General features: G+C 33.2%; 1 protein-coding gene across 2 annotated transcripts in view; it reads left to right on the top strand.

Moving 5' to 3' along the window:
* ANXA10 (annexin A10) overlaps positions 1–26,402 on the top strand; it is a 112,431-nt gene that overhangs the window by 28,908 nt on the left and 57,121 nt on the right. For both annotated transcript variants that reach the window (XM_047719893.1, XM_047719891.1), the window contains exons 2-3: positions 15,753–15,834; positions 24,448–24,542. In XM_047719893.1, the coding sequence (XP_047575849.1) occupies positions 15,753–15,834; positions 24,448–24,542 (177 nt within the window). The remainder of the gene's footprint in view (positions 1–15,752; positions 15,835–24,447; positions 24,543–26,402) is intronic.

Genomic DNA, 26,402 nt, shown 5'->3' with positions numbered 1-26,402 from the left:
CCTCTCTAAAAATATCAAACTAGAGGAAAGTTGCTCAAATTTTAGAATCACTATTTATCTAAGAATTGCAACACCACTTTATAGAAATTATTTTAATAAATCCATGAAATTCAATTCTTCACATATTAAATATCAGCATAATCTCTGTCTTAAGTAGGAAATCTAAGACAGCATGTGTTTATGAGTACGAGCAATCACTTAGAACCTACACTGAATGTGCTTCTCATTTAACCTTCCTAAAATGTTATTATATGTTTTATGCCCTCTAGATTACATTACATGCATTAGAAAATTTCAACCACTTTATGAGACATAAGCAAATATGAAAGCAGCATTAATGTTTTGAAATATGAGAATAATAATCAACAAAGAATAAAAAAACAAATAGAAAGCATTGGATTTAAAGTCAGAACTCTACTATTCTGAGTTGCCAGTTATGAAGCCAATGGGTTTGTATAAATACTGAGTCACTTTTATATGTAATATAGAAATAAGACACTTATCTTGCCATATACAGTCTTGTAGATAACTGCAAATTAAATAAAGAAAGTAAAAGTACTGTTTAAACTATGAAGTAGCTATATAAATAGTAAGAAGAAAAATGTCTCCTTCACCTCTAGAATGCTATGGTTTGCAAAATACATTTACACATTATTTTATTTTAGTGCATGGATATGTTCATTAGACATAAATGTTCTTTTATTTCTTTTTAAATAATATATTATTGGGCGCCTGGGTGGCTCAGTGGGTTAAGCCGCTGCCTTCGGCTCAGGTCATGATCTCAGGGTCCTGGGATCGAGTCCCACATCGGGCTCTCTGCTCAGCAGGGAGCCTGCTTCCCTCTCTCTCTCTCTCTGCCTGCCTCTCTGTCTACTTGTGATCTCTTTCTGTCAAATAAATAAATAAAATCTTTAAAATAAATAAATAAATAAATAATATATTATTAATGATATTAAAAGAGTGCTATAAGAACTTATTAATTAGGCCATTCATAGGAAAGGTCAAGTAGTATTTTTAGATCTGCTCCACGATATTTTTATCTCCAAAGATAAGAAAATAGCAGAATAGACTTTAATAACTACGGAGTGGTACAAAATGAAAAGACAGATTACCACATGATATGTAATATATGATTCCATTTAGAAAAATGTAGCTATATGCAAACATATGAAAGAGTACTTGGCAGAAGTTTCTATTTATTACAACCATTAAAATATTTAACAATAATTTGTAGGCAAGAAGATCACAAATTATTTTTAACCTTTTTTTGTCAGTGATTTCCTTATTTGCCAAATCGATTATGTTGAGTCCATGTTAATTTTTTAATGATACAATTTTTTCATTTGTATTTCTTCTATTTATGGAGTCTAGTCTAGCAATTAAGAACACAGGCTTTAAAATCAGACAGAATCTGGGTCTGAATCTGAGAACCATTATTTACTAATCATGTAACCTAGAAACAGAAATTAACCTCTCAAAATCCCAGTTTATTTATCTGTGGCAATAGTATCAACCTCACTTCTTCGCATATTTGTTTGTTTAATTTCTAGGAGTTAAATAGGTAACATAAATTAATTTATCACAGTTCTTGGTACACATTGAAAATCCTATGAAATTTTTGAATTGTGGTATTAATAGTATTAAACTACTTCTTTTGTTCACTTCCTGTATTAACACTGATTCAGATTTCACCAGCTTGGAATCATTCTTGAGTATTATAAGGACATTTAGGACATTTATGACCTAACCAGGTAATCCAGGATAATCTCTCCATCTCAATTCCTTAACTAAATTACACCTCAAAGTCCCTTTTGCCAAATAAGGTAACATTCACAAACCTCAGGGATTAGGAATTAGCTATCCTGAGCCTTAAAGAGTAAGTAGTCATTCAATGCTCTCAATTTCACTCTAATTAGGTTAATTTTAGTAGTCTATTACATATTATTAGGATAAAGTTAATACTACCTGTTTCAAAGATAAGTTATTTTCAATCATATCTTCCTAGGAAATTGTTTTATAAAAAAGGAAAGTCATGTTAATGAAAAAACTCTCAGGTCTTAGATATAAGAGGCTGTGTGGGTGAATTCAATTCTCTCTTTCTTAAACTACTTGACATCTATTCATTAAGTTGTTAAGACTTTTCAGTGACTAATTTAGTAATTAATTCATATTTATAAATACTTCTGCATCAATTTGAAAAAAATAATGTAACTAAGTCTATCCTAATATCATTATCTGTATTAGTCATCTGATCATTAGGTTTTATTTTAATTATACAATATATACAAGTTTTCTTTGCAAGCATAACCTAGAAGTAAACTGAAGTCATACTGTCTTTTAAGATTTAAACTAAGTTCACAAAAAATATTATCTCTGTGACTCTGTCTCCCTAAAGATACTTGTCTGAGTCTAGAGGAACACAGGGAATAAAGATTAACAAGTCTCTCATTTCAAGCTATGTTTCTATTTCTTTTTAGTCTAGCCCATGCATGCTATTCCCTCTCTACGGTTGATAACCCTATCATGGACACAACCCTAATTCATTCACTCTCTCAAAATACCATCAACTAAAAGCCATCACAACCAACATTTATTGGGGATTTATGATAACAGGTGGGTTATTTTGGGCGTTCCATAAATACTTTGAAGTTAAATATTACACATTCTGTTCTTAAATGCATTTTGGTGATCCAGCCAATGGAAATATATTTTTGGCTATTTTTTCATATTCTCTCAATCCCTCCTTCTAACACACACATGTACACACACACCTTTCTTTTTCTCTTAGAACCGACTTAAGGGCAAGAGCTTATGCTTTTAGAGTTTTATTTTTACCTGCAAGATCCTTTGCAAATAGAATTTTTTTCTTGCAAAGAGGAAAAAAAAAAGGCCTCAATAGTACATGTTATTTTATTTTACATCAATTACAGCTATAATGGAAAGGGCACTAGCCATGAAGTTAAATTTGGATTTGAGTGTTGGCTTCATGACACACTACCTGTATGGCTTTAGACAACTTACTCAGCCTCATAGTCTCATCATCTGTGAAATAAGATTAGTATTATCAGTCTCACAAGACTGCTGAGGTGATTACCAAGGAAGTGAAAGTGAAAATACATAGAGCATAGCCTGCTTATATGAATAATGAATTTTAAAAATCACTGGGTAAACTAAAGATGCCACTATGGTACATGTATTTTTATATTTTGTAAACATTCCAAGAGCTTGTATCTAAAGCACTAGCCCAATGCTTTACAAAACAAGAAAAAAAAATGTACCTGCCATCCAGAAGTTTAAAATTTAGAGGAAAAAACAAATGCAAAAACTTGCAAGGCCATGTATAATAGAGATATAAAGTAAATGATAAATAATACTTGATACAATCTGAAAAGAATTCACATAATCGGCAGAATTTGAGATGACTCTAGCATTTGGGTAAGATATAATCCATGTAGATGGAGCAAGTGGAAAGTTCTGTTTTTTAAATCCAAATCTGAGAAGTATGCGGTCATTGAATATTAAACAGTCTACTGACAAGTATGAATGAAACCCAAAGACTGAGATTAGAGGTTGACTAGTTTGGAGATTTTGCACAAAATCATTTATTCCAGCTTTCTTTCTCTGCAACTATCCCTCTAAGGACAAACTATTTTCAGTTTCCCTCCAAGCCAATTATATTGCACATGGTAAAAGGTCAGTGATCATTTACTTTTACAAAAGTGAAGGTGTGATGTTTACCACTGCCTTCTCTATCACCAGAATAATAGAGCAAAAGAAGAATTAGTATACTCTAAAATAAAAGAAATAAAATAAAAGAATTCACTTTCTCTGACTAAACTACTAGATCTGATAGGTCTCAGAGTTACTATAAATTAACAAAAGGAACTATTTTTACATTTCATATGTTTACTATATCGAGAAAATTTTATTGATTTGCAAATCTAAAATATTCTAATAACTAAGAAAAGATTCTTTATAATAAAATGGAACTGCTAGAAATTTGTGTCATTCCTCCTAGAGGATGACTACCAGAGCTCAGTAAGGCAAATATTTTTCTAGAAGTTGGGATAGGTTTAAGCTAATTCCATTCACATTTTTTAATCCATTCATTTTGTGACCCCACCAGCTAAGTGAAGTTTTGTTTATTGAAGCATAGGATAATGAAACACTACGCAACTTATTGTCAAAGTTTTATTTTCTATTTAATTTTAATAACTGCCTCGAGGTTCACTAATTTCACAGTGTATTTTTCACTAAAGGAAAAAAAGGGGAATTATCAATTATCCAGCTATATTACTTTTTATATCATTAGTCCTGCTTTCAGCTAATTAGAAATACCAAATCCATCATTAACTGATGAATATTCAAATAGTTCTAAAAGCAATACGGAAATAGGTGCTCCCATAAGGATACTTGAACTAGAATAATAGTGTGTACTCCAAAATAACTTCTTTTTAAAATGTACCACACTATTAAATAATAAATATATGTTGCAGTCTTCCAGTTTTTAGCAGGAATAAATCATATCATTCCAGGTTTCTTATAATCTTTGTCTTCCCAGCTAAGTACCAAGCTTCTGGTGAACAAGAGACTCACCAACATGTAGCTGTGCCTTTGTATTAAGGGTTGGGGAGTGTTGTAAAGCTATAAAAGAAAAGGGGAAAATGCACATTTAGTCTTATTGGCATGGGACGTTAAACAATAGAGCTTTCAAACAGATCATATAATCATATAAAAACCCAAGTTCCTCTCTTTCAGCTGAAATAGTTACGAAGAGTACCATCTAATGATTAGTCTCACAGTGGTCCCAGCCTGTGTTTCTATTTTGGGGAGGAAGCTATTGTAACCCTGCAGGTTCTTCTTACTCACTTTGATTTATGCTGTGCTTTCAGGTGCTGAAAAATCCTTTAGACCAAACAGAAGGCAAAGTGATTGTAATGTGATTGCTCTCTTAGAGCAGAAGGGATTGCATGATGGCACCAGTATTCTGTCTTTTCTAATAAGTCAAACTAATGAATGGGGAGTTTTTGCCTAAATTATTCAGAATCCTTCCGGTATTTCACTCAGAGAAAGATATTAAGCCTTATAGATCATATTCTGTTCTATGGAGAATTTCTCCCTCAAAACCATTTCATGATGTGGAAGGAGGTTTTCAGAGATTTACTTAAAAGAAAGAAAGAAAATATATATTAGGTGAGAAAAAAACAATTCTGAAGATATTGTTGAAATGCATAATGATACCTTTATGATATATTCTTTGTTTGGAGAAAAAGATAATATAAGAAATAAAAATGATTATCCATTTTTTTTAATTCTCTAAATTTCATACTATTAATTCTAAACTATCTGGATAATATAAAATATTTGTGCACACAATAAAAGATAATTAAAACTCCACTAGTTGAATACATTTAATCCTTATAATGCTTGTTTTTATATTTAATTATGAATGGCTTTATTTTTATCTAATATTTTCCTTAGAAACATTATATATAATATAAATGTATGGTAAGGTGTATATTTTTCCCTGATGTGTAAGAATATCTTATACATCTTTTGTTCTCTTAGTTTCAAGCATTTAATATTATTTATAATTATGAGGAGAAAATTGGGCTAGAAATCATATGAAATAGCAAAAAATGAATAATGTCAGCCCATAAAACTATCTAAGGAGATGAGGTAGAACCTCATGAAAAAACATGAGACTTCCAAACAACACATTTCCACTTCTCAAAATCTAATCAAACATGAGATTTTTTGACTCAAAACTTCTTCAAGAAAACTTCCTTTTACCCTTTCCTATCTTCACAGTTTATCTCTTTCCTCCAAACTCTGTGGTATTTTATTAGATTTTTATGATAGGTTATCATCTGCCTTGAATCAGTTGTGTATATGCATTATATTTACAGTAGTAAAACTAATTATAATATGTAGCACAATCTATTACACATATTGTTGCTTATTTTAACTTTCTTTAAAGAAAAACTGGATAAATTGATAGGGGATATGATAAGTTATTATATGTAAAGCTAAAATAAGTATTTAAAGTACCTTTAATTATGTAGTTAAAATCTGCATAAAAATAAATTATTTTACCTTTGAACACAAAATAATTTATCTAATTCTTCAATATAAGGCATAGAATATTTAAATTCTATAATACTACAATAAGTATGACCTGTAATTTTGTATATCAATATACACACTTCTTCAAGCTAATTGTCTTGTTCTATTTATGATAATGTCAAGCTTAACTCCAAAAGTTGATTTAAAACACATTACTATACACTAAATACTTAGAGTTAAAAGTTGAGAACATTTGCTCTGCTACTCAACTGAATTCCAGGTTTAAGCCTTTTAGGATATTAAAGATCACATTCTTATATTCTAGAGTATACACTAAAAATATTTTTATTTCCCATATAATCTCAATTTTTCCCCTTGAGTATGTCTTTTTAATTCACATTCATTCTCTTTTAGTTGCTCAACTTTTTATCCTCCATTTTTACCCTGTACTAGTAAGACTCATTCTCTAAAGTCCATGTGAATTGCAAGTCTCTTTGGATCAGTGACCTTGTTTGGATCTTTGGATTTTGGGATCTTAACCTTGTTCCAAGCCTCTTAATCTCATTAAAAATGTAAGGGTAATAAGAGGAGGGAGAGGGTGCTTCTGACTGAGATAAGGTGATTAGGAAAGAATTACTTTTCTATTAGATTGCCTAGTAAGTAATTTTTTTTCAAGATTTATTTTAGAGAGAGAGAGTAGGAATGGGAGGGGTAGGAGAGGGAAGAAGAGAATCTCAAGCAGACTCCCCCTGAGCAAAAAGCCCCACGTGGGGCTCAATCTTATGACCCTGAGATCATGATCTGAACCAAAATCAAGAGTCAGATGCTTAACCACCTGAGTCACTCAGGAACCCTGCCTTGTAAGCAATTTAACTGGGAATTTGCACATAAACTTGAAGTCCAGTCCATCACATTACATAGTGTAAAACTAAATTCCAGTTGTGAATTTTAAAGATTTTATTTATTTATTTGTCAGAGAGAGAGAGGGAGAGAGAGCAAGCACAGGCAGACAGAATGGCAGGCAGAGGCAGAGGGAGAAGCAGGCTCCCTGATGAGCAAGGAGCCCGATGTGGGACTCGATCCCAGGACGCTGGGATCATGACCTGAGCCGAAGGCAGCTGCTTAACCAACTGAGCCACCCAGGCGTCCCCTAGTTGTGAATTTTAAATGCTGAGAGGCAACACTTCGAATCAAATATAGTATTATATATTTGAATTATATATTCGAATCAAATATATAATATAGTTTGCCAAATTTTAAGTCAATTTGGTGATATCAAAATTCTTACAGTCTATTGAAAACTTAGAAGAAGCTAACATCAGCAATGATGTCAAATCATATATAGCATCTCTAATAAAATACACCATACAATCTGTTTTGGGGGACTTAAAAGTCTTGAAGGAGCAGAGAGACAACATAAGCCAGCATCTGTGTGGAGGGTGTACACATGATACTGCCTTAAATACCCTGATTATGTGAGGTAAATTCTAAAGCCTTCCTTAGGCTTCAAATTCTTAGCATCTTATATTGTCAAGATATGAACCTGTACAACAACATATTACTTTTTTTCACCCAGACTGAACCCAAAGCCTCATCCTTTTCCCTAGTCTAAAAGGAAAAAATCCATATACAATACCTTTTAACAACTATTAATGAAAAATTGTGAATATCAGGGAGAAATCACAGAAAGTAATTCTTCCTCACTATCCATGCTTGCTGCTTATCACATCTCTTCCCAAATTGTTTCCTAGAAATCCAAATATTCTTCCTTTATTCATAAGAACAGCTCAATCTCCAAATTTGCACAACCACTCACATTAAGGTTCATTTTCAACAAAACAAAGGAAGCCGAGTTAATTCGACTCCTTATTCTTAGAAACCTGGTAAAAATAGAAATGAGTATTTTCTGCCGATATACTACTGGTGCTCTAACAGGATATACTACCGCTCTGGCATAGGATAAATTGTAGGCACCAGGGAAGGAGTAGACCATTCTACCAGAAATATCAGGAAGGGCTCCCTATGAAAGATGACACTGGAACTAAAGCTTGAAAGTTAAGTCTTGAATAGATGTTTACCAGAATCATAAGATGGAATCAAGAGATGAGTATATGTGTTTGATGAAGTACATGTGGGATGAAGGGGGACTATTCCACAAACACAGAACAGAACAATGATACAGATGTCCCTTTTAGCAGCAGTGTGTAGCTGTGTGTGTATGGTATAGGAATTGAGAGGTTCAGGAGAGAGAAAATAAAACACAAACCCATACAGACAGTGAAGGACCAGGTCATAAAGAACCTTGTTTATTCTATTAAAATATTTGAATCGAATCCCACAAGTCATCTATGTTCAGACATAGGAATGAGTTGCAGTAAGCACTGAAAATAAATATTGCCATTAATACTAATAAGCCAAAGTATGAGTGTATTTTTCTATTCTTTCATGTTTTGAGAGTCTCATTCAGCATTACAGTATACTGTCTGTTGAATAGGCAAAAATAAAATGTCATTAAGGCTAGCATAACTGGTATGTGTTCATAACCCTAGATGTTCCCAGGGATGTTTCTTTCATGTGAAAATCATCCATTCTGTGCACCACAGTAGAAAACAAATATTGAGAAGTAATGTTTTGTATATCAAGAATTTTTGGCATGGAAAGACAAATGATGTGTTTGATCTTTTTGAAGGATCATTCTAGCAGTGAAGGAAAACTGGACCTACTTAGCAGCATATTGAAATAAATTTAAAAGAAAAGTGGTAAAAGCTAAGGTAGTAGTAACAGAAATTTTATAAAGGTGAAACACATGAAAGCTATTGTGAGGAAAGGGCTGATAGAACTGGACTGAAGGGCAGATTAGTTGTGGAAAGGTAAGAGAGGAACAGTATGTTTTTTTAATCCATCTTTTGGTGTTGTGTTTAAAGCCACTGAAACCCCATCGGCACAACTCTTTTCAGATATGAGTCAGGGATTAGGTGGCTGAAGACCTTCAGTAGAGTTTAAGGCATTAGGGACTGAGCTAATGGAGATCCAAGGATCAATTCCCCAAAGATGAATAAATGCCTGGTTCAAGGAAAGTTCTCTATGAAAAGGGAATCCTAAGATTGCTGTAGATTCTCCTTTCATGGCTCCAAAAATCCTAAATATCACTGGATATCTAGTCATCTCAGCAATACCAAAAACAAGGTATTTCAATGATGCTGGATTATACATTGAAACCTGTACTCTGGGACACCTGGGTGGCTCAGTCAGTTAAGCATCTGCTTCAGCTCAGGTCATGATCCCAGGATCCTGGTATTCATTCCCCACTGGGCTCCTTGATCAAGGGGGAGTCTACTTCTCTCTCTGCCTGCTGCTCCCCTGCTTGTACACTATCTGTGTCTCTCTCTGCCAAATAAATACATAACATCTTTTTTTAAAAAGAAAAAAAAAAAACTGTACTCTAACCAGCATCCAGTCAGTAAAATTGTCAATCTGCATGGCTAATATTTCAGAGTCTAAAAGTCTTTAAGATTTTATTTACTTATTTGACAGAGAGAGAGAGAGATCATAAATAGGCAGAAAGGCAGGTAGAGAGAAAGGGGGGAAAGCAGGCTCCCTGCTGAGCAGAGAGCCCAATGCGTGCCTTGATCCCAGAACCATAAGATCATGACCTGAATTGAAGGCAGGGGCTTAACCCACTGAGCCACCCAGGTGCCCCAAAGTCTAAAAGTCTTAAGACATTTAGATTCTCAATATGAATGTGACTTAAAAGCCACATGAGAAAAAGGATTAAAATTGGGGTAGCTTATCAGTGTTGACTTTGGAGGGATATGGTTTTATGGATCCTAGCCCTTGGATTAGCTGTGAATAAATGAAATATGATGTACTTACTGATATACCTATTGATATGATGCAAATAATTTTTTCAATTTCATGAGAAAAATATGTGTGAATTTTTTGTCAGTTTGTATTCTGTTTCAGATAATAATTTAAAATTTTTTCTGTCAGTTAAAGAAATCTATTCATTATTTATTCAGGGTAGATTCTAGAACCAACTTTAAATCTATAAATTACTCATTCTCTTCAGCTTAGGGACTTTATGAGGCAGTTTATTCTGTCTTTTAAAAAGGGAGTATTTTGTATTCCTCTGTCAAAACCTAAATTCATAAATGACTAGAAGCAAAGATTATATTTTGATTACCTTGTGGTAAGAATTTAAATTAAAATGACAGACATTAGAATTTATTTTGCCTTAGACAAGTGATACTACTTCTAAATCTGTCAATTTTCAGAGCAAGAAAAAGAAAATAATTTTACCATATGCACATTATTTTTCATGTCACACCAGAAAGTGTCAAATTTTTCAAAATATCCAATTTGCTTTAAAATGTGAAAGATTAAGAACACGTATATAAAAAGTAACACTGCTTTAAAAGGTTTATATGCTCAAAAACACCTGAAACTAAAGTCTCTGCCTCTTTCAAAAAATTTAACTGCTGTTACTGTGTTAAGTTAAAATAAATCTTAAAAATTAGTAAGTTAAATTACATTCAGTTAACTAAGCAATCTATATTTATTAAGAACATGCTATTTGTCTCAGTTCAGGGATGCACTGAATTTCAACTGGGTTTCCAAATTAGCTACCTATGCTGCCCATATCACTCCTTTTTATTTCATCCTTCATGTTGCTTTAGGATATTAATACTGGAACTCAAATCAGATTAATTTACTCTTGCAAGAGAGTCTTGAGACACTGAGCTCCCATCTTCCAGATCACTTACTTGCTCATATGTAAGGCTGGGAAAAAATTTTGCCCTATCAAATTAGGAATACCTCCCTCCCCTGCATCCTCTTCTCCAGCCTAATTTTTGTTTGTCCATCTCATTTATTTGTCTCTGTTCAGTTTTCGTAACATAAAACAACAAATATGATAAGTATAACAAATTTTTAAAAATCTGCTTAATTCATGTATATACTATATTTGTAAAAAACAAGTTTTATCATGTTTATTGTGTATAAAACCAGGTCATTCAGCCAAAAATCTCATTTTTTAAAGAAATCATTTAACTTAAGTAACATCACCAGTAGATGTAAACATTTTGAAAAGAAGTCTCACATTGAAAATCACAGTATAGATTTGATATACCATAGTCAAGGGATATAGAATCAAATTAGAGGGACACTATGTTATAAAACATGTACCATGTATTACATAGTAAAATTATCAGTTTTAAGAATAGGTAGCAAATGGGAAAATATAAGGTACTGATTTTAAATAAAAATGCAGTAAGTTCTAAGGGGTTAGTAAAAGAAGAGGTCAGAATAGATTCATTTCATCAGAGAGACTGGTGTTGGATATTAAGGAATGCATAGACTATGGTTGAGCACAAATTTTGGGGAAAATATCCAAAGGAAAGATCAAATAACTTTAAAAATAGATGAATATATACCTACAGGTATATATCATAGTCATTAGAAAAAGTTTTATGGCCCAAAATAATTAATCAATTATTTTTCAAATAACTGTTTAATTCAGGAGACAACACTAAAAACTAATAATTGACTATTTCAATAGATTTAACTGGTCAGTTTAGTCAAAATGATCATTAAAATAATGGTGATTGCCAGAGCTTTGGAGGACTGTATGTGCTTGGTGGGTGGAGTGGGATTGGGAAATGTTGGTAACAGAGTACAAACTTCCAGTTATAAGGAAAATAAGTTTGGGGATCTAATGTACAGCATGGTGATTTTAGTTAACAATACTATATTATGTACTTGAAAGTTTCTAAGAGTAGCTCTTAAATGTTTTCATAAGGAAAAAAAAGGCAACTGTGAGGTGGTAGATGTGTTAATCAACCTTACTGTGGTAATCATTTCATAATATATCCATATATTATATCATGTTATACAACTTAAACTTATACAATGTTATATATCAATGACCTCTTAATAAAGCTGGAAAAATATTATCATCAATAGATAAAATCAATATTCCAGTGACAAAATAAATAAAAAGAACATTAAAATGTACCATATATAGAATAGTGTTGCTGACCTGAGCTTAAATGAAACATAATAATTGGTATAAAGATAACATAATGGTTTACTACTATATTTAAATAGTAAATACATTCAAATGCGTTATTATTATATTAAAAACAAATATAATAGTTTGCAATATAAATGGGCATAAATGACAAATGCTTCCTAGAAAAACTATGTTTTGTGAATTACTAAGCATTTATAATTTTCTTTACTTGTCTTAAATTTTTTTCTGAAACATCTTTAGTGTATTATTTTAATGCCAGTTGACAAGGAAATAAGGATTTGAAATGGCAAAAAAGTTGAGAACTGTAATAAAAACAGAAAAAAGTAATTTTTACATTATATTGTAAAAATATGTTGCACTAGTAATCTGTATAAAGATTAATGACAAAAACTCCAAAGGAAAAAATCCATGGACTTTTTCCTTTCACTTACAGATTGTGTCTAATAAATCACTGTAAATATTTACAATCTCCTTTATCTATAAATTTTAGAGCTTTTTTCTTTTTTCCCTATAAAAGTATATGCTTTTATTTTATAGCACTTACTCCAATGAAATTCTGGAAAATCCTAGTCTAGCCCATAATGAAATGCTTTATAGTAAACGCCTAGATAACTTACACATATTTAACAATACATCTTATTATTTCAAAAATATTCTCTCTTTTATAGCTTTTTTAAATATTTTATTTATTTATCTGAGAGAGAGAGAGTACAGAGGGAGAGTGAGAGGGAGAAGCAGGCTCCCTACTGAGCAGGGAGCCCAATGTGGGACTCAATCAGGACCCGGAGATCATGACCTAAGCCAAAGGCAAATGTTTAACTGACTGAGCCACCCAGGCACCCCTTTTCTATAGTTTAAAACAGATTTTGGCTGATAGCAGTCAGTAAAATTAAGGTCACCAGGCAAAAAATGGTATTATCCATGCAAGATTTGTCCAAACAAATCTTTCAAGTCCTAAAATAGGGGAAATAAACTATCTCTTTTTCCATGCCTAAAAAAGAAAAAAAAATTATTTTCCCAGTGGGGAAAATTTTTGAGAAAGAGCTATGTAGACAAAAAGGCAGTGACAAATAGCAGAAAACAATTTTCACATTCAATATATAGCTGTTCTTTCAAAAGTTTACAGCATTCATTTTTCTAGGATAACAAGATTCAAGGGAAAATGCTTCAGGTAAGGAGATCTCAACTTAAGAATTTACATTAGACCCTACTATTTAAAATTAATTTAATAAATAAAAGAAGAACCAAAGTTTATCTTCTTAATAGAGTCCCAGTGAAACAGGTTAGTGGATAAAAGAGATAACACTCATATTGGTTCCTAATATATAGCACACAGAATTGCGGATTGGCTCAAGAGAATTTAGTCTCTAGTTCATCTCCAATAAATTTGAATATCAGAAGCAAATTGCATGCACCTTAGCAATGTAAGATGCAGACCATATTCTTATTTTAATTACATATATCTGTCCATACAGGCATTTAAAAAGACATTAAAAATATTATTAACATGGTTGTACTTAAGAATAGATACCACCTCACACCAGTCAGAATGGTTAAAATTAACTAGTCAGGAAACAACAGGTGTTGGTGAGGATGTGGAGAAAGGGGAACCCTCCTACAATGTTGGTGGGAATGCAAGCTGGTGCGGCCACTCTGGGAAGACAGTATGGAGGTTCCTCAAAAAGTTGAAAATAGAACTACCCTATGACACAGTAATAGCACTACTAGGTATTTACACTAAAGATAGAAATGCAGTGATCCGAAGGAGCATGTGTACCCCAATGTTTATAGCAACAATGTCCACAAAAGCCAAACCAATGAAAGAACCTAGATGTCCATCAACAGATGAATGGTTAAAGAAGATACATTATATATATACACAATGGAATACTATGCAGCCATCAAAGGAAAGGAAATTTTGCCATTTGCAACAACGTGGATGGAACTAGAGGATAATATGCTGAGTGAAATAAGTCAATCAGAGAAAGACAATTATCATATGATCTCTCTGATATGAGGAATTTGAAAGGCAGGGTAGAGGTTCGTGGCAGGGGGAGGGAAAAATGAAACAAGATGAAACCGGAGAGGGAGACAAACCATAAGAGACTCTTAATCTCACAAAACAAACTGAGAGTTGTTGGGGGTTGACAGGTTTAGGGATAGGGTGATTGGGTTATGGACATTGGGGATAGTATGTGCTATGGTGAGTGCTGTGAATTGTTTAAGAGTGATAAATCCCAGACCTGTACCCCTGGGGTAAATAATACATTATATGTTAATAAAAAAGAAAAAAAGATAATATAGCCATATCACAATTATTATGTGGTTTCCAGTCTACTTCAAATAAACAACTTCATCATCATTAATATTAATCAAATGAAATTCAAACTGAATTTTTTTTCTTTTTTAGTTTTCACTCAAGTGAACAATATTCTTAGTCACTCAAAATCTTTTCATAAATATTTTGGTATAAGTATATGTATATTTCTTGGGCTAGATATTATGGTGCAATCTTAATTAATTCTCTACTGTTAGAAAATGGGCACTAGAAAACTTCACCTTCTGTTAAGATACCATTCTTATAGAAGAGCTTCATTAATGCCAGAGTTCTCGAGGGCTAGTAGACCCATTTGCTATGGGAAGGCATTTTTTCCCAATGTTCCTGGACACACTGACAACAAACAGGGAGAGGCCTCATTCTTAATAAATTTTGACTGATGGTTCTCCTGTGCTGAGTGTGATGTTATGGTGCCTAGTCCTGACTGGCTCTGTCTGAAATAATAGACCATGTGGATTCAAAGCCTAACATAAATGTGCTGCCATTTTTATTATTAGCAAGAAAGAAAATTTAAATGGAATGTCAATCAGGTTTTTATGTTTTTCTTTGCAGCTGCAAATTCCAACTAAAAAATCTCGGCCCTATCTATAATACCCAGATTTTCATGAATCTCATAATCCAAATTCAAACATTTCAATTTTCTCTAGTATGATTTTAGGGCCCCTGATGTGGAAAAAAGCTGTGGTGGCAAGTGCTACTTCTGATCCATATAAATGTCATGAATTCCCCCAATAGAGCTCTCCCATTCAGTTTCTTTAAATAGCCCCCAATTCCTAAGAAAATGTTCATTACTTATTACAAAGATTTATATTTATTTGATTCTCACATTTTCTACTGTTGGCTATAGTATTTCAAATTCCTAGATGGAATAGAGCCAATATAATAGAGGTCATTGGATTTTTAAAAATTCTATCAATGGGACGCCTGGGTGGCTCAGTTGGTTAAGCAGCTGCCTTCGGCTCAGGTCATGATCCCAGCGTCCTGGCTCCTTGCTCAGCAGGAGCCTGCTTCTCCCTCTGCCTCTGCCTGCCATTCTGTCTGCCTGTGCTCGCTCTCTCTCCCTCTCTCTCTGACAAATAAATAAAAAAATAATAATAATAAAAAATAAAAATAAATAAATAAATAAATAAAATTCTAGCAATTTGCTCCATGTTATTAACATACAATTAACACATTTGTTTGATAGACTTGTGTGTCTTAGAGTAATTTAAACATATAGATTGTTTTTGTTTTCATCTATCTGCAAAAAAAAAAAAATATTCAAGTATTTCTTATAAAAAATACTGTTATCTCTTTCTTATTGACTCTTCCCATTAGGTTCAAGGAACCATCTTCCCAGCTCCAAATTTCAATCCCATAATGGATGCCCAAATGCTAGGGGGAGCACTCCAAGGATTTGGTAAGCCTGATCATTTCCATCATCTTTTATTGTAATTTTTTTCACTCTACCTTGTTTTAAGATTGTAATACGGGTGTAAAAATTTGATGTGTAACAGAAGGCAAAAGCAGATTAAAACAAAAAGCTGGGCAAGGAACTAGAATAATAATAAGAAAAATAATAGAAAAGGACAATCATGGTGAACCTATTTGCTCTCTCAATTGCAAGTATGATCTTGACATGTTTTTCCCTTAAATCCTTAAATGTCTCATCACTAACTACATTAAATGAAATCCCAAACCAAAAATCATCCTAGGAAAAAACATCTTTCCTTGCCCTTGTTTACTAGCCATTTATTTACTTGTTTGTTCATTCGTTTGTTTGTTTATTTATTTATTTATTTGGAGGGGGTACTTCCATTTCCAGCCAAATCAAACTTTCTGCTTTTCCCCAAGTTGGATCTGTGTTTCCTCATCTCTATAAAACTAGTCCAATAATCCCCGGCCTGGAATGCCATTTTCTTCTCCTTTTACTTTGCATCCAAATTATTTTCAAGATTCCGTTCAAATAATTCTTCCTTTTTGAATTATACTTTGGGCACTCCAAACTCAACCAGCCGTGCCAACGCCCAAGGCACCCTCCCCTGCACTCCTGTGTCACTGATCTCATTTTCGTTGTGCTTGTCCTTTTGTGTCACCGCAGACTTCAGGGTGCTCCCGGAGCATGGAGTCTGGCATGCAGGTGCTTAATAAATGGATGTTCAATGAATAAAACTAGAGTTCAGAAAAGGAATGTAGAGATAAGGGAGGAAAACTGTTGAGTTCTTAAAAAAAAAAAAAAAGATTTAATCTTTAGGAAATGAAATGGAGCTGGTAAGCATCCATATGTTTTCCTAAACTAAAACTTGTTAGAAGACTTCTGGTGAGCATGAAGATAAACACTGAAATTTTGCATAAAGCATGCAAACCCTTTTATAAGAAAGCAAGCTCTTAACTTTGAAGACAAGATCGCCTTTATGAGAACTATACTGGGTATGCCTGTGTATGTGTGTATGTAAGCACGAACACATGTATGCATGCTCATTTTCATGTTTTATTCACTAACAGAATCTCACAGGAAAACAGTAAAGGACTTTAAACATGCTCTCTAAAGCTGACTTTAGGAGTTTGTGATGCTTTCATGCCTTTTAAAATCTAGTCACCACTAGAAAAATAGAGGCAAGTTAACCAAAAGTTATGGATTAACTTTGACTTCAGGAGAATAATTTTTGCTTTAAAACTATACATCAATCTATTCACTGAAAAAAAATTTCTTTGCTCCAGTTTCAATTCTCCCGTCATAGCAACTTTAGGGTCCGAATGTGGATTCATTTTGACAATTGTAAGTTTTTGCTTGTCAGTGTTTTAGACTGAAGAATTTCAGGGGGGTTAGGGCTTGATTGCATACTGTCTACTCCAGCATTGCAGAGCCAGAACACATCTCAAAATGCTTTGAAGTCTATCCATCCTGATGACCCTGGCGAAGTGTAACTTAAAAAAATAATTGTTAATGTTTCCCTTGGCTACTATGAGGGATTTTTTTTATAGTTTTAGTGAGATATAATGGATATCTAACATTGTATAAGTTTAAAATGTACAATGCGATAATAGGACGGGTGTGTGTGTGTGTGTGTGTGTGTATACAGTGAAGTTATTAACACAATAAAGCTAGTAACATCTCTTTACTTGACAAAATGATAATTGTTGTTGTTGTTATGGTAAGGATATTTAAGATTTACTCTCTTAGCAACTTTCAAGAATACAACACAGTATTGTTAACTACAGTCACCATGCTGTGTATTATTAGATCCCCAGAACTTATTCCTCTTACAATTGAAAGCTTGTACCTTTTGACCAGCATATCCTCATTTCCCCACCCCTCAGCCCCTAGCTGTTTCTATGAGTTCAGCTGTTTTAAATTCTACATATAAGTGATATCATACAATATTTGCCTTTCTCTGACTCATTTCACTTAACATAATGCCCTTGGGATTTATCCATGTTTTCTCAAATAGCAGGGTTTTCTTCTTTTTTATGACTGAATAATATTCCACTGTATGTATATGTGTGTGAGAGAGTCACATTTTCTTTATCCATTCATCTGTTGATGGAACTTTAGTGGTTTTCACTACAGTGAATATGGAGGTGCAGATATCTTTACGAGATAATTAATTCATTTCCTTTAGATAAATACCCAGAAGTAGAATTGCTATATCATTCTGTTTTTAATTTTTTGAAACACTTCCACACTGTTTCCCATTGTGGCTATACCAATTTACATTCCTACCAACGGGAATTCCCCTTTCTTCATATTTCTTGTTTTTTTGATAATAATCATTCTAACAGGTATAAAGTGATATTTCATTATAGTTTTGATTTGCTTTCCCCTAACAATTAGTGATGTTGAGCACATTTTCATGTACTTATGGGCCATTTGTATGTCTTCTTTAGAAAAATGTCTATTCAGGTTCTTCACCATTTTTAATTAGATTATTTGTTTTCTGCTATTGAGTTGTATGAGATTCTTATGTATTTTAGATATTAATCCCTTGTCAGGTATATGATTTGCAAGCATTTTCTCCCTTTCTGTAGCTTGCTTTTTCTTTCTATTGTTTCTTTTCTTTTTTTAAGATTTTCTTTATTTAACAGACAGATAACAAGTAGTCAGAGAGACAGACAGAGAGAGAGGAGGATGCAGGCTCCCTGCTGAGCAGAGAGCTTGATGTGGGGCTCGATCCCAGGACCCTGAGCTGAGCTGAAGGTAGAGGCTTAACCGGCTGAGCCACCCAGGCGCCCCTCTTTCTATTGTTCCTTTTTCTCTTCAGAAGCTTTCTAGTTTGATGCTGTAGTTCCACTTGTTGATTTTTTTGACTTAGCTGCTGTATTTTTCTTACAAAAATCAGAAAGCAAAAAAATACTCTAAAGCAAATGAAAATGAGTAGTTTTAATATTAGTTGTCTTACGTTGTATAAAAACTCACCAATCACTCTAAAAGGGAATAACCTTCAGTTATAGTCCTTAATAGTTCAGTCCAATATCTAATTCCTTACCATTAAAAGCTACTTTCTCAATCTGTGCAGACTTAGAATAACTGTGTTTATTTTGTCTCAATTAACATTTGTAATTTCCAAGTCATCTGTGTGAGATGCTGGACAACTGGAACTATTTTTAACCTACCTTCCTAATTCTTGACAAAGCTACATACAAGTCAAAATTAATTTTTTTGGAACATTCAGTGCTATTTAGAATGGACATTTTTGCTTTGTTCCTGATCTTTGTCCCCTTTAAGTAAAGTTCCCTATAAGTTTTGCTGAGAGTTTTCATCTTGAACTGGTGTTAGATTTTGTAAAATGCTTTTTCTCCATCTGTTGATACAGTCAACAGTTTCTCTTTTATATTCTACTGATGTGATGAATTATGTTAACTGATTTTTCAAATGCTGAGATAAGACTTGCACATCTGAAATAAACACCACTTGGTCATAATGCACGATTCTTTCTATACAGTGTTGAATTCAATTTGCAATATTTTGGAAGAATTTTTATATCTGTGTTCATGACAGATATTGGTCTATAGTTTTCTTTTCTTGTAATGCTTTCTCTGATTTTAGTATTAGAATAATAATAACTTCATAGAATGATTTAGGAAGTATTCCCTCTGCTTCTATCTTCTGGAAGAGACCATAAAGAAACAAACAAAAGAATCATATAATTCTATTCTTTAAAAGTTTGGTAGAGTTCACCAGTGAACCTGACAGGGCCAGGTGTTTTCTGTTTTGACAAGTTTAACTTGTGTTTAACTTCTTTAATAGATATAAGCCTACTCATATGTTTATTTCTCTTTGTGTAAGTTTGGGTAGATTGTGTTTTTGAAGAAATTAATCCATTTCATCTATAGTATCAAATTTATGAGTACAGAGTTTTTCTTAGTATTCCTTTCTTATCCTTTCATATCCATAGTATCTGCAGTAACATACCCTCTTTTATTTCTGATATTAGTAATTGTATCTTCTCTCTCTCTCTCTCTTTTAGTTAACTTGACTAGGGACTTATCAATTTTATTGATTTTTTTCAAAGAATAAGTTTTCAGGTAAATTGATTTTTATTAATTTATTGCTTTCAGTTGAATTAATTTCTACTCTAATTTTCACTGTTTACTTCCTTCTGCTTACTTCAGACTTACTTTGTTCTTTTATTCTAATTTCCTAAGGTGGAAGTTTATATTAGTTAATTTAGGTCTTTATTTCCCACATATTTATTCAAGGACATAAATTTTCCTCTACTTATTTCATTGCCTCATTTAATAAATTTTAATAGCTTATATTTTCATTTTCATTTAATTTTTTTTTAATTCTCTTGAGCCTTCTTTGACCCATGTATTATTTACAAATGTGTTTTTCAATCCCCAAGAATTTTAGGGTTTTCCAGCTATCTTTCTGTTATTGATTTCTGGTTTAATGACACTCCAGTCTAAGAACATAATTTGCATGGCTTCTATTATTTTAAACTGGTTAAGTGCTGCCTCCTGATGGTGCATGGGAGAAGAATGAGGCATAAACAAGTCAGCTGAAAGAGAATGGGAGCAGGGGATGACAGTCTTTTCTACTCCCATTCTCTTGCAGCTGACTTGTTTGTGCCTCATTCTTCTCCCGTGCACCATCAGGAGGCGGCAGTTAAAGAGTATTTTATATGAAGTCTATCTTAGTGTTACATGTAAGTTTGAGAACAATAGATAATCTGTTGTTTTTGGATGAAATAGTCTATAGATATGAATGATATTAAGTTGACTGATGATGGATGATGATGTTGACCAACCATATTCTTATAAGTTTTCTGCCTGCTGGATCTGTCCATTTATGAGAAAGAGGTATTAAACTCCAGATAAAATATTGGATTCATCCATTTCTCCTAGCAGTTCTATCAGTTTTGGCCTCATGTGTTTTGATGCTTTTTTTGTTGGGCTCACACATATGAAGATTTATATCATCCTGGAGAATTGACCCATTTACCATTATGTGATGGTTCTTTTTATCCCTGATAATTTTCCTTCTTCTGAAGTCTTTTGTGTTAAAATTAATAAAGCAGCTCTGTTTTTTTCCAATATGTTAGCATAGTATATCTTCCTCTATCCCATTATCATCTATCTCAGTGCTATTCAGATATAATTTGAAATTTTAGAAATAATTATTTCTTGCTTAGTAAACCCCTTTTACCTATTTGACCATATAGTCAATGTTTATTATTCACAGATTCCACACTTGTCAATTTGTCTACTTGTTAATTCATTCATAACACCAAAATCAACATTTGCCTTGCTTTCATGGTCATTAACAGATGTATGGAGAGACATGTAAACTTTGAGTTACCAGAGTGCATATTCCAGCTGAGATTAGACAAGATGATGTTCTGTCTTCTTGTTTCAGTTCTCATACTATAAATGTATCCTTTTTGTGGTCAATTTAATGCTATATATTTTTTTTGTAGGTCTATATTTTTTGTTGATGATTATGTTCTTTAAAATGCCTCCCAAATGTTGTGCTGAAGTGCTGTCAAGAGTTCCCAAGCACAAGAAGAAATATTATTGAGAAGATATGTACATCAGCTAAGCTTCATTCAGAAATAAGTTCTAGTGCTATTGGCGATGTTAATATAGTACATAGTACATCCAGAAAAAAAGATAAAATTTACTGATCTATAGATGAAGCTGTCCAGAAAAATGCTAAAGTAACATCTGTTCTATGTTATAAAGCTATGGAAAAGCAGCTAAATTTGTGAGTTCATGAGATAATAATTGATAATATAAAAAGTAGTGAACAGCTCTCTTTTGAAAGTAGTGATAGATGGCTTGCATGTTTCAAAAGGTGATACAGCATAAAAACTGTTAAACTTTTAGCTGAACAAGTTCTGTTGATCAGTAGGATATAGAATACCTCCTTAAGATTATTCTTTAAAAACATCTCCTAAATTTTATACAGGAAAAAAACATGTGAGAAAAAGACAGAATTCAATGCTGAGGAGAGAGGCTTGTTTTTATAAGGACATTGGCAAACAAACATACATGTTGTAAATGGCATTTCTATTGACAAAAATATTGTGACCAGAGGTTACAGAAATCTAACTGTATATTCCCCTGCAGAGCAAAGTTCAATATCTATTAATTCAATGTTCATAACAACTTTGTAGAAAACTACTACAAATAACAAGAATCAACTGTGTATCAAAGAAGCCTATAATATTGCTACGGTTTGTTATACCAGGCTTTTCTGTTAAACCGGGTAATAAAAATTATCTAGAAATTCTTGTCAGAATACAACAGGATAGGAAAGAAAAATGTAAAACGATTGTAAAGAAGAAATCAAAATTTCTATTATGTGCAGAGTATATCATTTGTATCTAGAAATCTAAGCTAATCAAATAAAATGTTATTAAAAATTGTGAGTACAATATTTTTTCTGAATAGAAGGTAATTTTATGTTTATAAATTTTTTTACAAATTCAATATCATTTATTTAATTTAGCAATTATGTGTGAAGAAACAAAATAAAAACAAAGTAAATGTCAACATACATGAAAATATGAGTATTTTTTAAAAAAATTAAGTCTCTTGCCATTTATGAAAACTCCACAAACCTTTACTAACTCTTTCAGAAAAGGAAAACACAAATAATTTAGCAGATAGTGACAAAAAAACAACTTTTGAAAATTGATTCCTAAATTTAGTTATTTTAATTAAAAGTTCTTAACAAAGTTTTGAGATCCATATCAAATTAATCTGAAATATCCTGGTAGAATAAATGAGCAAGAATTGCTATGAACACTGAAAAATAGAGATTCAGTCAGAGAGGTAAATTGTAGATAATCTCAACAGAACAACACAAAAAACAGGAGAGTGTAGTAATTACATAAATGTGAAGACAGTAAAAATGACAATGGATATAACTGAAAAATCTTCTGCTTATTTTTTTTTTAAATCTACTGTTTATTATTAAAAATGTCTTCCCTTTGGAATTCCCATCATGCAGTTAACAGACTCCATAGAACTATTTAGTGTCCTTTGTGTCCAGGCCATTAACCAGCTAGCTCCAGGGCAATACATTGCTCTATGCCTCTCACAAACCATAAATCTCAGTGTTTGGAGCCAACTCTATCCTCCTTCCTTCCATTTTATACCTACAGATCATTCCTCTCACCTATGTAAAACATCCTGCTCTCCCTTTTGTTTCATAGGGCATAGTTATGTATGTAAATCCTGGTGACTAGCCTTCATTCACTGGATATTTCAGTACCTGACTCAGCTTTCCTAAGAACCTAAGGGCATCCAGGATAGCTTTAATTTCCAAAAAGATGATCTGCTTAATATCCTAGCCATTCAATTCCTTTTTCTCTACATTAAATATCTACTTTTGTCAAAGAAAATTGTACTATACAGAATTAAACAGGCAAGGAAGACTTTATTCAAGACAATTGCAACAGAAATCAAGACTTTACAATAGAGGAAAGAACTCAGTTCCTCTGAAACAAATGGCAAGAGAGTTTTTAAGGACAGAGGGAGGTGGGGGACTAGTTGAAAAGTACTGGAGAATACCGGGAGTTGGGGGTGTTTGTCAATGCGATTAGGACATCTGTGTTTGCTAATTAGTTCTTAAGAAAGTTGGGATCCTATCCTCCCACAGAGACTAGGAGGTAGGGATTCTATCTTTCTTGATGATTATATTTCAAAGAGATGGCTCCCAATCTTTGGGGAAAGACATTTCTGGATTGTAAAACTGGCAAGTGATTGGCAGATTTATATCCCAAAAGAGTAAAGAAAAATTTACACTTGCAAGTTCTCCAAAGTAAATGCTCTCAGAAAAGGGGGATCAAAGGCATTCAGTCAGAAAGAAACCTGTCTAAATTTTAGTCAAGTTGAGGGAAATGTTAAGGCCTTCTTGGTCAATCTACTATGACTATAATTAGAGCTAAATTTGTTTAAACTTGTTGCATATTTCAGTGTTATACCAGTACAGTGTGTTGGCATATAAGGAAATAAAGGCCTCATACATCCAGAATTAGCCTTGGTTATAGGAAAAAGAGTCCACATTCGACGCCAATAAGAGGTTCACACAGTCCCTCAGAAGGTTACACACCCCTTGTACTTTTATACTTTCCTTCTCCATTACTCTTCCTTCTTCTGGAGGTTTTGAACTCTAGCTGTTGTTTTTGTCTTAATTTATGTTCATTATAATTTACATCTCCTTAACTGTAAAATAAGAAAGATGTTGTACCCATTTAAATACTAATCAGCTTGAAGGTCAAGGAAGCCTTTTCTGGTGGGTTGGAGAGGTGGTTGAAGAAAGACCATATTTTTTATTCTTCCGTATTTTTTAGTTGGATCTTTTTAAAGGAAAATCTGTGCATAGCACCAAAATGAGAGATAGGAGGAAACTAGCCTTCATCAAGTGTTGCTCTGTGATTTCCAATTTTAGTTAAAATTGCTCACTGCTTTAAAGTACCATCAGGGATAATGCTTGCACCATAGTTTTTGATCCTTAGATAATGGCTTCTTCCAAACTACAGAGTAGCAACTTTACTAATCTTCAAATATTATTCTTTTCCAGGCTGTGACAAAGACATGCTGATCGACATTCTAACTCAACGCTGTAATGCACAAAGGCTGATGATTGCGGAGGCATACCAGAGCATGTATGGCCGGGTAGGGTCTCTTCATCGTGACCTGTTCTAGGGCAAACTCCTGGGAAATCACAACGCTTTCAGAAAACAGATACTGTTATTCTTTTCAGTCTCATAGATTACAAAGATCTCAGACTCTAATGTATGTCAGAAACAGTTCCTATGCCTCTAACATGTTCCAAGGAATATAAGAAAGACGTATCTATGTGTGAGGCATGTTCACACTTACAGTTACTCCATCAGTCCTTTCTCAAAAGTCATTCAGCTTCATAAAATGAAAGTTCTGATAGTCTTACACTGCTAGTTGGTCCAATTAGGCTAAAAATGTTGCTCTGGAAACACCCGTGTCAAGCTTTAGGGAAGGAATAGAAAGGGCTAATGATCACTAGGTCAAAAAAATAAGATCTTTCCTGCAATTCTCCACAGGCCTTCACCTAACTCTCAACCAAAGTGAATTCTGTACTAGCTTTTCTTCTCACAGCATGCTGTTATAGAGACCATTAAAAAAGAATGGCAGTTAAAAATAGTTTAAGGCAATAAAACTATCCATAGTGCTTTAAAGTAATCACATTCTAATTTCAAAGCAAGTACCATTAAAGATTCCTTTCTTTTGTTATGCATTTAAACCACAGATTCAGAACAAAATCTCTTCAGGCCAAAAGGGCTTGAAATAGCAATTACTTTGTCAACTGAGCATTATTGATGAAACACTATCATAAAACTTTCTCTGTAGAGTTAGCTCTTATAAATTCACTCCATCTCTAAACCTCAGTCTTTGAACAGCTATAATACATGAAATAAAGGGTAGTCCTCTGTTGTAGAATAAATTAATAATTGAAGATACCACTACTGGTTATATTAGTTGAATTTAGGCATAGAATGAAACCAGTTTGTTTGTTTGTTTGTTTGTTTTTCAGGTAAACTGCTACCGTAGCTTATGTTCCCATGATAACAGTGCTAGTTTTCTTTTGAAAGAGAACATAAAAACTATAAAAGTTCTAGCATCAGTAATCTAATATTGTCTAATATACATATTGTTACAAGAGTGGTCATTTTTCAGTATTTTTTAACTCAAAGGTTTGCATACATCTTTGCATTTTATACATTAGGTTAATTTAGGTTGAAGGCATTACTTTATTTTAGTCTACAAAATTACACTAAAGCAGGTTAAAGCATTAAGAAATGAAGTACTTAAACTCAAGGAATAAAAAATCTATTGAACAATTTATACCCTCAAAGGTTTCAAAGTTTGTTAAACTCTACCTCTGCTGAATAACCCATATTGTGTGGAAAAGTTTGACTAATAACACTATCACACCAATGGAAGAAAATGAGTCATGCTGGCCCCTTTCCTCTAAAATACCTTTGTCATACAGTCTTCAAGCCTTGAAAGTTATCTTTCCTCTCACATTTCTCTCTTTTTCCCTCACTTATACCATCTTGATTCATTTGGTACCCAGACTAACGTGAAACTTGTAACTGGTACCTCCTACTTCGTGCTTTCCCGTTCTCATCTATCCCCACACTGAAGCCAGAATGATTCCAAATCTAGATTTCTACTTTCCTCACTCGGTCCCTGAATGTTTATCATATTTTTGCCTCACAAATATCCACAAGTCCATGGAATAAACCAATACCTTCCCAGCGCATACAAAGCTTACCTTGTTTCTGTTCTCCATTTTATTCCCTTTCCCCCTTCTTCACACAGTTCTGAACTACCTGTACTTCTACAAATTAATTGTATCTGCTCCCTTACCTTTAATCAGCGTGTTCCATCTACTACCATGTCCTGACTCTCCCCTCCGCAAGCTGCATACCTGCTCATCTTCCCAGACACTGTACACTTCCTCACACCACTAACCCTAAACAGAATGGAATGGAC

This window comes from Lutra lutra, chromosome 2, assembly GCF_902655055.1.
Source record: "Lutra lutra chromosome 2, mLutLut1.2, whole genome shotgun sequence".
Lineage (NCBI taxonomy): Eukaryota > Metazoa > Chordata > Mammalia > Carnivora > Mustelidae > Lutra > Lutra lutra.
This window is presented reverse-complemented; position numbering and strand designations above follow the sequence as displayed.